This window comes from Ruditapes philippinarum, unplaced genomic scaffold, assembly GCF_026571515.1.
Source record: "Ruditapes philippinarum isolate M1 unplaced genomic scaffold, ASM2657151v2 ctg6056_1_1_1_1, whole genome shotgun sequence".
Classification (NCBI taxonomy): Eukaryota; Metazoa; Mollusca; class Bivalvia; order Venerida; family Veneridae; genus Ruditapes; species Ruditapes philippinarum.
In genome coordinates, this window is record NW_026852489.1 from 39,130 (window position 1) to 52,960 (window position 13,831).

The 13,831-nt window shown below is 31.6% G+C and overlaps 1 protein-coding gene across 1 annotated transcript in view; it reads right to left on the reverse strand.

The window, feature by feature from the left end:
- The window catches only part of LOC132714790 (nuclear pore complex protein Nup160-like), a 40,756-nt gene extending 27,096 nt beyond the window's left edge, over nt 1-13,660 (reverse strand). The window contains exons 1-8 of the mRNA XM_060697717.1: nt 13,506-13,660; nt 5,816-5,927; nt 5,359-5,566; nt 4,100-4,331; nt 3,775-3,853; nt 2,336-2,450; nt 822-900; nt 208-296 (exon numbers count right to left, since the gene is read on the reverse strand). Coding sequence (XP_060553700.1) covers nt 208-296; nt 822-900; nt 2,336-2,450; nt 3,775-3,853; nt 4,100-4,331; nt 5,359-5,566; nt 5,816-5,927; nt 13,506-13,596 — 1,005 coding nt within the window. The 5' untranslated portion in view covers nt 13,597-13,660. The remainder of the gene's footprint in view (nt 1-207; nt 297-821; nt 901-2,335; nt 2,451-3,774; nt 3,854-4,099; nt 4,332-5,358; nt 5,567-5,815; nt 5,928-13,505) is intronic.
- Between the last annotated feature and the right edge of the window lie 171 nt (nt 13,661-13,831).

Sequence of the window (13,831 nt, forward strand, 5' to 3'; positions counted from 1 at the left end):
TCGTATTAAATGTGTGATTTTCCTTCTGATTTAGATCTATTAGAAAAGAACTAGATTTTTTTCTTCAGAATTCCTTTTTTAGCCGCCGAAATTTATTTGTCCACAGACAAGTAAACTGCATAATTTTACTTGCCCGGACCTACAATTTTACGACTCGGGCAACTCGGACAATTGATTTTGCCGGCCCTGCAAAGTAAGAGTACATACCTGATTAGAGTTTGTAAAGTTAAGATGAACACCAAGCTTGACATCAGCCATATTTGTACTGATCAGTTTACGTATTGTATGTCCAGATCCTGTTAAACAGTAATACTTACTGATTAAATGTTTAACTATATAAACACATTCTAAAACTGTATATACACATTGTTCAACTACATAAACACAATGTTAAACTACCCATACACATTATTTAACTACATAAACACATGGTTAACCTATATAAATACATTGTTAACCTATATAAATACATCATTAAACTACATAAACATGTGGTTAAACTTCACAACCACGTTGATAATCAATATAAATACAACACAATGTTCAACTATATAAACACATTGTTTCATTACAAAACACATTGTTAGCCTCTAAAGCTTTGCCAAGATTTGGTTTGTATATATGTACAATTAAAGAAGAATACATTTAAAATGCACATTACCACATTACATTTTTTCGCAAAGCATATCTAAATCTACATTGACATTTAACAGTTTTATATGAAAATATTGTGCTTTATTGTAGTTTTTTTATGTTTTATTTTAGTTTTTTGGTCTTATTTTAGTACAAATCTATATTTAATGTTGAATGAAAATATTTACCTGCAGGAGACAAAGATGCAGCATGGCCAACATCAGTTGCGAAGTCGAGGAGATTTGTAATTACCATACATTCATGCGTCTGCAACAAAAATTTTCAATATACATAGTGTACAAACAATGTCAGTGAAATATGTATGTCCCACTTATGGCCATCAAATAACTGTGTTTACTGTGTATGTCCCACTAATGGCAATCACATAACTGTATTTACTGTGTATGTCCCACTAATGGCAATCATAAAACTGTGTTTACTGTATATGTCCCACTAATGGCAATCAAATAACTGTGTTTACTGTGTATGTCCCACTAATGTCAATCAAATAACTGTGTTTACTGTTTATGTCCCACTAATGTCAATCAAATAACTGTGTTTACTGTATATGTCCCACTAATGACAATCAAATAACTGTTTTACTGTACATGTCCCACTAATGGCAATCACATAACTGTATTTACTGTGTATGTCCAACTAATGGCAATCATGAAACTGTGTTTACTGTATATGTCCTACTAATGGCAATCAAATAACTGTTTTACTGTACATGTCCCACTAATGGCAATCACATAACTATTTACTGTGTATGTCCCACTAATGGCAATCATGTAACTGTGTTTACTGTATATGTCCCACTAATGACAATCAAATAACTGTTTTACTGTACATGTCCCACTAATGGCAATCACTTTACTGTATTTACTGTGTATGTCCCACTAATGGCAATCAAATAACTGTGTTTACTGTATATGTCCCACTAATGACAATCAAATAACTGTTTTACTGTACATGTCCTACTCATGGCAATCAAATAACTGTTTTACTGTACATGTCCCACTAATGGCAATCACATAACTATTTACTGTGTATGTCCCACTAATGTCAATCAAATAACTGTTTTACTGTACATGTCCCACTAATGGCAATCACTTTACTGTATTTACTGTGTATGTCCCACTAATGGCAATCATGTAACTGTGTTTACTGTATATGTCCCACTAATGGCAATCAAATAACTGTGTTTACCATGATGAACACTGTAGGCGACAGCATTTTTTGTTAATGACCGAACAATGTCTGGTCTACAAACTGACTGACAGGCAAGTGCAAAGGAAGATAAGCAAAGTTTCTTCCAAATGAAACATAATTAGTGTGCCAAAAAATGAATAGATTAGAAATTGAAGTTCAGTGTTTGTCCCACAATAGGCATTAATTAAAGATATAATCTATAAAATCATATGGTAACTTGTCAGCTTTTCAAGTTAAGGACAAAAATACATATTATATTAAACCTTTACTAGAAAAAATATATATCCCTATCACCAAATACAAACATACAACAGTGATGTGCATGTATTTCCAAGATAGTGTCTTTAACTACTTAGCCAACAGGTATTTACTATTAACAACTACATATATCTAAGAGTTAAAAATTTTCAACTTACTTAATTATCATTTTCTCACAGAAAATATATTGAAAAAGACAAGATTATTTCTGCATTGATTTAAAACCGCATACCTTACAGGACCAGACTCGAAGCCTGTGATCTTTACAGACGGCAAATATACACGCCTCATTCCTGACAGCCTGTATTACCAGGCTACATACAGTATGTTGAGGTTCCTGACCACTCCTGAAATATTACACAATATTAAGTCTTCATTTTCAACAATATTTCTTATTAGGATTTAGCTGGTTACCTGAATAAAATCCATACTTTAATGCAATTTATTTAAAGAAACTTCACTGAGGTCCAAAAGTCTGAAAACATAAAATTTGAATTCCTTACATAGAACAACATAGGCTCTTAAAACAGAAAGATATACAAAAGATAATTAAAGGGTATAAATATATCTTATGGAATATTTTAATAACATTTATCAACAGTAAAATTATATTGGTTCTATTATTTTATGGTTGATTCCCAAAAAATTGTAACGTAGAATGTCTCTCTGTTATTTAATACACATGAATAATGTACCTAAACAGAATTAAATGTTCTGGAACAAAATATTATTTTGCTATTTTAAGTAGGGTTTTATCCATTTAGCAATGATTTTATGCTTGTTTTTAATGCAATAAATTACCATTGTTTATTTCATACAGGCATTTTGGAAGTATACTTTTTTTTAAAAATTCAAACAATAATTTTTGCATCAGATATAAAGCTTTAAGAAATTAACTCCGAAATAAATTGAAAATAGTACTTCTGTGCTTTTCTTATCCTAGTTTAAGTGAAAGGCATTGCAATACTTTTCAATTTTGGGTTTTTCACAACTAGAATTATTGGTCTGAAATAATGGAGTGAGCGAATGATCAGACGGCACAAATGTGCCAACTTATCTTGGTCTGCACTGGATCCACAGTTGTTTTTTTTTTATCAAATCAAATTGAGCATTAATTTTGAAAAAGTAAAAAGTACTGTCATGTCAAAAACCTCAGCAGAGTGCCTTTAAAGGCCATATAATTATCTTTATCTAGATACACAGTGTAGTTTTTTTTTAAAAACAGTTAAAAAGAACTTTTAAGATTTTATACATGAAAGTTGGCAGAGTCAAAACTCATATGGATAATTCTATATTTTGGACTACATTCTCTGATTTTTTTTGTTGAAGTCAGTAGTCAGTAGCTTAAGCTATTCAATTCATTATCAGAAATTACCTGGTTATGTTTTTTAAGAGAGTTCAGAATGGTGCTGATAATGTATTAAACCATGTCATGCACCTACAATTAATCAATGTTTACTGCATGCTGTACAATTGCAACTGCGAGGCAAATGTTTTCGTAAACAACTTATATTTCTTATTATTGTTTTTCCTCAAGTGTAAAATTAAATAAGGTTATTTTTTGTTTTTTCTTAATTCCCGCTGTTGAAATATATGAAATTGTATCATGTTTCATGAAAATATATTCATATTTCACTCAAATGAAAAAAATTCTCCCAATATATTTCTTACCTCATAACTGAAGGAACCAAGCCTGTCCACAGTTTCTGCATCACTGATGTCTGACACAACTCAAACTGTTGTACAATACCTTAAAATATACAATGTATTGCCTCTTTTATATAAACACATTGTACATGTACTATAAATTATTAAAGTGTATTATAAACAAAGAAATTTTTATTTTTTGAGACTATCAATTGAATGACAAGTTATTACATCAAAAGTTGGTAGAAATAGTGGCGAACTTGTCAACATTTTCCTTTCTCCTTCTAAATATATATCTTTTTTCTTTAAATCTTTCAAATGTATTACAGAAAGGATGACCACCTCCTACCTTGTATATCAAGCGGTGGCATCTTTACAAGAAGTATATTTCCTATACTATTAGCTAGAGCAAACAAGGCTTCGCCATCCTGTGTGTAATAAGATGCTGCTGCAGTGAAATGAGAAGTTATCGTCCCTCCAGGGTTTAACATATGTGAGTTCCTTGTATCCATACATTTTGCTATGGAAGCATCATAGAATATAGAAGGTAGTGGATGGTCAGAAGGTATATACTGTAAATCCTGAAATAAAATCAATATTTAAAATCAAAGACCTTAGACTATATTTTATAACATGATAAAACAGTAAAATCTGACAGCTTTCAGTATAATGTAACTTATACAACTAACTTATTTCATATAGAAAAGTTAATATTTGTAATAAATATGGATCATGTGCTTATATAATGTGATACAACAGATTTTTTTTTATAATTTTGAGGATAAGCAAGAAATTACAAGAGCTCCAGTGAGGTCAGAAAGGCTAAAATCATAAAATTGGAAATTCTTACTTACTCCAGGCCTATATCAAATGGTACATAAATCTCAGAAAAATATTTCATGTCCTGTCATTTCAAACTTCAGTGTAAACCATTTAATACATCATTGTGCAATATTTGTACATTCTAACATGAAGACATATGATCACTTACTGTAGTGAACAAATGTGCACAATGATTTGTCATTTACTTAATGTAGTGAACAAAATGTGCACAACAATTAGTCATTATCCTGGAACCAGTACCCACATCACCATGTTCCCAACATACATTACCATGTTTCCCATATATTATATTTCCCTTTTTTCTCACAATTAATATTGCCCTATTCTCCACAAGAAACTGAAATCTGCCCCACATGAGTAAATGGGGAATAAAACAGCCAAAAAAAGCATTTATCTTCACCCACATCAGAAATTCCACATTTAATCTTAAATATTCCTTAAAAAATCCATGACTAATCCCAACTTACTTCATTTTAAGCTGTATTCCCATCAAAGCAGATATGGCTTTTATTAAAATGTGATAAGTTATACTAGTATCAAATAATAATAAAAATGTTTCTTTCCATTCTTCCCAATTTTTAAAGGCATGGGATTTAATGAAATTCCGTGAAAAAAAATCACTGCTAATCCTTTATTAGGATTCCAACCCACTTGGGCTTAGAGACACTTGATTATGGAGGCCCATTTTTCCAGTTAAGAAATATTATTTCAAAATGGCTGATGATGATAAGACTTCTGATACTACTGAACTTTGAGTATACTTACTCCTTTATGAAGTTTGTTTGGATGAGGAAAGATAAGCCTGTGAACACTCGCTACTGTAGGCACCAGTACAATAACATATCCATGAGATTCATGTATGGATACTCCACCAAGAATTGCTGTATCCTGGAAATGGAACTTGACCTTTGATCCATACAGGTCAAGATCAAGGCTTTCCTCTTCAAGTTCAAGGACATCATTACAGGCTTTCCTAACAAATACAAGAAGACATACTATTTTTATTTTCTAAAGAACGACAGACAATTACTCCATTTTAATTTCATAAAATAAATGACTAATATCTGGATAATTATATATTACACTAAAATAATGAAATGAAGCCATTTGAACTTACAAAATGCTCATGACTGGAATTCTTTTATAATTAAAAAACCTTTGTTAGAAAATGAATGTACAATGTATATGATATGTAAATATCTAATCGAAAGATCATTTTTACCAGTGGATGAATCTGTTTCGGACTACTGAAAGTGGCAATCCACTGTCATTGTATGTGTAACCCCCACAACTTTCCGCAACTTTTATATCCTGTAAGGTGCTAGCTGAGGCCCCTGAAATGAATATACCTGTACATGTTCATAGTTCAATTAAAAATGTGCCATGTGTAATTAAAATTGAAAATTAATTGTCTTCAGAAAAAAATATCATTATGAAATTAAGCAAAGGAATATTTGTTGCTCTTTTTAACGTTTAGCCTGCTGGAGGCAACAGCCAACTGATTCTACCCAAGATCAGTTGATACATTTGTTCCGTCTTTTGTTATGAATTGTTATAGATGACATTGGTAATCAAACTACTTTGTGGACCCGGCTATAGAGTACACATGTATATTTAAAAGGAAATCAAATTTAAAATTATAGAGATTTCTATATCTATCAGTGAAATTTTCAGTGTCATATCTTGTTGGGCACTGCCATTTTCAATGAAACTAAATGATAATAGGTATTCAGGTAACGGAACAATTGCAACTTTTCACCTCAATAATATTTGTCGAGGTGTTCCAAGTAAAACTGAAAAATAATGAAAAATTATTTCAACCAACTTTGCCTAATTTCATATTAAATTTAATTCAAGGTTAACTGGTAGTTTGACAAAACCACTTTCACCCAAACAGTTCACTATTATGGGACAAGTTGTGTAAGTTAGGGCTGCAACGATACACCAAATGTTCAATTCAATTTCCACTTCAGACACCCCAATTCAATTTTTTTTCGATTCAATTCATGTGTGATTACTATTTTGTCTTTACTTGACAATTCTGCTTATTTATTGTAAAACAATTTTAATCTAATAAACAATAATGTGACTAGCAATCTAATACTTTACAAATCTGACTTTCTCAAATTAAAACTAGGCTTTTTTAACACATTATCATCAGTATACTTCTTTCTTTTCATGTATTTCTCCACAGCTTGTACCTGTTAAACTGAAGCACTGCTTGCAATAAGTTTGTTGTACTAACTTACCGACTTCGGACATGACACGCCGGCAAAGCATAACCTACATGTTGCTTTGTTTAATTCTTTGCCTTTGAGAAACCGAAGCATTTTCTCACCTTTTGTATTAAAGGTGAGATGATTTTTAGATTCATTTTTTTCTACAATGGCGTTTGAAACCATTCTGATTTGCTTTACTATAAAAATCAAAATATGAAATATTTCTTTCAAAACTTATTGCCATTGTTTTTATCATAATTTTGTAGAATTGATATTTTGCAAAATATGAGTAATAGATCATGACATTTATAAAATATTTGTACAATCCTTTAATACAGTAAATATGCTAGTATTAATATAATAAGATACTGTATAAACCCTCTAGATAATGTATAGAATTAAATCCTTGCTCTGAAATATTTGCGTCCAGCTGTAATAAACATGCGTACCGGGACGCCGAAATAAGCGTCACCGAGAACCCTGTGTAAATGATCCAAAGTCATAACAGATCACTAAAAGAATTTGATATTCAAAAATTATACATTAGAAAAGAATCAATATAGTTATATATGAATATTACCAATATCACAGTAGAGAGCCAATGTTGAGGTTGAGACACAGAAAGCTGTATCTGAAGCAGATGACTATCAAAATGCCCCTCATGCATTAGCCATGGATGACTCAGATTCCGGCCTCAAATCAGGCTCTGATGATTGTTTTTAGTTGATATAAAATGTACATTAAACTGAGTTAAAATTTGATTTTTCTGTTCACAGGGCCTTTTTACCTTCTATAGCAGGGGCCGGTATTGGGCTGCTTCCCCAAAGAAAATTTCTTTAAAATCATGCAGTTTTCCCCAAAAATTGAATTTACATTAAGTTTTTTCTTCCCCTTTTGAAAATATACCATGTAATTTTTCCCCAAAATTAAGGGCTGGGCTGCTTCCCCAAACTGTGAAAAAAAGCCCTGGTTCAATTTCAGTGTCTGAGCAAATCTTCCCAATAAAAAAGCAGGTCAGACAGTACCTAAAAATTGTACCAAAATGCACCAAAATGCACAAGTTAAAATTTGATTTTTCTGTTCAATTTCAGCGTCTGAGCAAATCTTCCCAATAAAAAAGCAGGTCAGACAGTACCTAAAAATTGTACCAGAATGCACCAAAATGCAGGATTTAGCATCTTTAAAAGCAAATTTTCCGGAGGAGGCCCCCCCCCTCGGTCGCGAAGGACAAGAAAAATATAGCAACACTAAAGTGAAGTATGGGGCAACTTTTTACAACTGCAACTCAAACACCTATCCAAACATATTCTCTGATTTTGGAAATGCAATGCATAGCATAGTCATTTAATATATTTGGACTTCTGTAGAAAAGCCTGTCAAGAAATTAATGCCTAACGTCAATTTTTTTTGCCAACAATTAATTTACTATGTGGAATGACAAAATAACCAGACCCACCAGTCACTTCATAATCAATTCTGTCATGAAACATAGTAATGATCATGAGGCAAAACAATTAGTCACGTTATAAAACGTGTAATGCATACTGTTTTTGATTGGGTTTTAGTTGTCACACCGACACAGTATAGGTCATAATTATCCTTTATTTTTACACACAAAAACAACAACAACAAATTAACCACCCACAACAACAACGACAAAATAATTCACAAATATCTATAACATGATGTATTTTGCTAATAACTACTGCTTAATTTAACTATTAATGTATGATTATTGTGAAATAACTTCTCCTTAAACTTGTTCTAGGGGCTTATCAGTTCACAGCTTTCTGCCCCAAAAAAGAAAACATGAATGACCTGAAATTGACCTAAGATTCTGCAAGGCGTATATTATCTGATGATATATTACATCAAATCGGCATGTTTCGTTCACTTACTTATGTCCAAACAACAGTTTTTTAAATACCATTTAACATCAGAATCGAACATTAATCTGGTCCTAGGGAGGTGTCAAATGTGCCAGCAGTTTTGACACGACTATACCCTTAGCTGAATATAACAATGAATTTATCTAGGTTTAAACATTACAGCTATTTCATCAATTGCACAGTACATTAATACATGTATATATTCAGTGCTTACTTGTTGTGCAGCCTATTTCTATTCTAAATTGTTAAAACAAGCATTACATTTCATTCACTGCATACAAATCCAATTTACATTATTTCGCTTTGTATAAGATGATAACAACATTCTGCAAACATTCGTGATTATATAAGAAATGACGTGTTTTGGGGCACCATATTGATTTATACTTTAGAGAAATCAGCTAACAGTCTATGATCAGATTCTATAACTAATTGAACGATTACATTGATCACAGATTTATATTACAAGGATCGGACACTATCGTTTAGCTTAAAGTCCCGTCGCGCGTATGCGCGGAATAGGATAAAGGTGGACAGAATGAGATGGCGGAACGCGCAGAGTGCGAAATATGACAGATTTTCACAAGAGTATGTGGGGTTATTGCAGCTTTGTGAAAAATTATACACATATGAATGTATTAATACAGTATTATTTTGTGTCGCTAAAGTATTAATATATGAAAATATGCCGATAGAACGCTGCAACGCTTAGTTAAAAAGTACCTAATTTAAAAAATATTCGCCTATTGTTTAGACATACTCTCTACACTTTGGCGCCCTTTTACTTCAAGTACGAATTATTACCGCGATTCAGAATAAGATCATTATTTTTTACATGGTTTAATGGTGGCATTGCAAAAAAATGTTTTTTGATTGCTAAAATTTTTTTTAAAGAAATTCATGTTTTAAATGTGTCTTTATTTCTATGAATTATTTTCAAATGATTTGTACATTTTTTATTTGATTACCTGTATATTAGTATAAATATAGTAAATATTCTTCTAATTAGTGTATTAAATATATTTTCAGATCATTCTAGACAAACATTCATATATAGATGAATTCATTAGATTGGCAAGGAATAAACTTTTATTGGCATGCAGAACAGCTGTTTTATAAAATTATTTTTTATTTTGAAACAGATTTTTTTCATAGTTATCCTTGACAATTCACGTCAAATGATTTATTTATCACATGTTTATTTTCATTATTTTTCAAAGAAAGGACTTTACAAATTTAGTTGTATATTTTCAATTTCATTTATAAATGTTAATAAAGAAAATAGATTTACATTGTATTTATATATATCCTCTTCAGAATCATTTTCTTACCACACATGCCATGAACTGTAGTTAAAGACCGCGCACATACGAAATATACATTCAAATTCTATTTGTTTTTGAAGATTGAGTGTTGCAATTATCACATGTAACCTGGTAATGAAAGTTTGGAAATAAAGTTTTTTAATTATCACTTACCCCCCTTCAAAAGTAATTAAACTTGAAAGAAATTTAAGCGATGTGTAAAAAATAATCAACAGTTACTTTTATTTCGCAAAATACATACTCAAACTGTAAAGATTTTTATTGTTTTTCTAGCGTAACATTAAAAAGTATCATAAATATCTTTCTACAGGCATTCAAATAAAAACAATAATTAAAATATACGGATTAAAATATACGAGTGACATTAAAAAGGCCGGAATCAAGACAGCCACACGAGAGAACTTTACTGTTACGATGATTGTCTACTTCACTGCACCGACATTTGAAAACAGATTTAAAAAAAATAATAATGATATAAATGATGAATGAAATTTAAATATTCTATGAATATGGCAATATTGACAATCTCGGCAATATTTTGTACTAAAAAAAGTGAATAAATTTTCTTCACGTGTTGAGCGAATTGTAAAGGCCGCAATACATTACCCGTAAAACAATTGTGCCTTTATAAATTTGACTATATAACTTAAATATTGCATCTTTGATCATCTGTGAATAACTTACATTGGCTTCTTTTTTATTTTGAAACTGAAATTATTATGGTACCATAATAATAAATTTCAAATACCTGCTTTTTATATAAAAAAAATGTAAATTTACCGCGAATTTTGTCAAGTTTTTAATCGTCGTTGCGGACAGATAAACTGTACCTTTAAAACATAAATTAGATATTTGAATTAAACAAGTATTTTTCTTCAAAATAAACTTTAAATTTCCAAAATCGGATAATAAATGGAAAAGCTGTATAGTATTTTGTAAAGTAGGTATCCGTTGCGAACGGGCATTTACGCTTAGCGCCGGTAAATTATCGATCGATGTACCTTTATCGGGTGCACGACAAGATATTTAAGCATTTATATAGGGTTAACTGGGAGTGTCCGATCCCTGTAATATAAAACCGTGCATTGATGTGCAGGGCTAGCACTGGCAATTTTTTACTTTGAGCCAATTCTTCGCGGCGAAAATTGCCTGCCTGTATTTTATTTTCAAATAAGGCAATGGTACGGCATGGGATATTTAGAAAAGCATTAACTATATCCAACTTAATTTTGGTAGCTACATTTTTATTACATCAACAAATCTTACATATACGAGTATAATTTACAGTCAGTAATCATAATTTTAAGCTTAGAGGTCAGTAACTATAACATTTGCCAAAAGTTATATGTAGGCAGCAAGGTTCCCTTAAAATCTAAGTCTGTGGCATGGTTGTGACATAAGGTCAATCTTTTTTTTTCAGGAATACTCTGTATGCAGGGCTCGACATTAACGGTTGTCCGACTGCCCGGGACAACTAAAAGTTTGGTCCGGGCAAGTTATTTTGAAAAGCACTTGTCCGACAGGGCAAGTGAAAATAAAAAGCATCATTGACAAAATGCATGTACAAAATGAATAGAAATAACATCTTTTCATTTATAAACATCTTTAAAACAAAAATACACCATGAATTATTATCAATAATGTGAATATACTACGGTCATGTACATTTATTGATATAGGAAACGGAAGCAAAAATATGAGCATGCGCCGCGGTAAGGTAATTCTCTGTTCTAATAATAGACTATATCTAATTTTGTACAAGGTAATTCCCGGGTTATGCTGTTGTTTAAATTTTGATGTTTGCATGTAAAGATATCATTGAAAATATGTAGATAATCATATTGATCTTTAAATATAATTGTTAAATAAAGTTTTTGCATTAAAAATGATTTATTGTTTAATCTAATATAACAACATTATGAACTTAGTAAACAAAGACTCGTTTACGGCTGTTGACTTGATGATTGAACGGGGAATTTCCTTACCGCGGCGCATGCTCATATTTTTCCTTCCGTTTCCTATATCAACAAATGTACATGACCGTAGTATATTCACATTGAATAAACAGATGAACCGATGTTTTAGAAAAACTACTAAATACAAAAAATATTTATGAGCTTGTTTGTTTTTCTGATTTATACATTTTTACCTTTTTTAGGTCAGGACAAGTAAGTCTTAGGTCACGGGCAAGTAGTTTTAAAAACTACTTGCCCGACAGGACAACCTGATTCAAAAGTTAATGTCTAGGCCTGGTATGTCAAATAAATTCCTTCTCAATTTTATATTTTTGGAGCCATAATTAGGTCAGATTTCAGGGCCAAAATACCCTTCTTAGTAGTGGCCCAATAAAGGCTGCTTCCCCAACCAAACTAGCCTCTTGTTTCCTCAAAATCCCCCAGTCTTTTGAAATTTCCCATAGAATTTAGAACATAATTTAATGAGGTCTTTAACTGCCTTATTAGTATTTCCCACTGCTTTTTGCTGTCCTATTTTGAAGAACATTCCCACTGCTTTTTGCTTTTCTATTTTGAAGAACTTGTTAAAATTTTGTGTTAAATTTTTTACTTTGAGCCAATTATGTGTTAAATATTCAACAATCTGCAACAGGTATTTTTCACACCAATTAGTGCCGTATTTATCAGCTGATAAACATGTAAACATGCCCTATGAGATAAGAAGTGATAAAACGGAAGTTGTAGATGGAAAACCAGATGTGTACTTTTCCATTCTTAAAAAAGAAAATGCTAAATTTAGACTGGAGATTCCAAGTCATACTTTTTGTAAGTTTGAGCCAATCGTGATTTTCTTGAGCCAATTTAATTATTTTGGAGCCAATTTGCTCATTGGCTCCTGCCAGCGCGAGCCCTGGATGTGTGTGCAATTTATTCCACTTTTTCATGTTTATCGTCTTTATCCCCAACGCCAGTCGTGAGACTGATTTTAATTCGATATTTGCCTATAGCCTAGACTCTACGGTAAATATTGTTATAATTATGCGAGGCGCTATCCAGTGTCCGAGTACCAACAAGAAACCAGGCTAACTTTTGAAAATACTTTGTTCTTTGCCTATGTAATGCCAAAGAAAATTTTATTGGGGCAACAAAAATAGCAAAATGGGTACTGTCAATGATTTATACATATTGTTGTTCTTTTAAAATTTCTAATCATTAAAGTGTAAAAGCTGACGCGAAATTTCAGAGAAAATATCTCAGAGAAAAAATCGAATTCCCACAGCAGTTTTGGTGGTTGCCGGAGACATAAAAGAACAGACTATAAAATTCCCATATTTAAAATGAGTTTGCGTTTGAAGACTAACTGTCACTTAGCTTATCAAAACTTATTCATCTTTTGTTTCTCTTTCACTTTGTTTTTTTTTTCCATAATTTTCAAATCTTTTTTAAAGGATTGGAAAATTATGCTTTAATGACACAGAGTTTCCATTTCAATAAATTAATAAAGAGTTTACACAATTTTTCAACCTGTATTCAAAGAAATTTCTTTCCACTTTGTTGCAGTCGAGCTTGGCACATAAATTTCTCGGTATAAAAGTGAATTCGCGCTGTCCGCCATTCTGCCGGTTTTTGCCGAGAGTAATGTCCCCTTTAAACATAGACAATATCTGTTACGTGCCGTTGGTATTCCGTATAGTTAGAGGTTGAATTACACTAAATTATTTATTAACACCACACTAAATACCGTATTCCGGTATATACCGGACGATAAAATGCTAAAAGCTTGCCTTTTTACCCAACGGAATGAACTTTAAAAGGTCTAATTCATCTTTCCACACCGATTTATATATGAT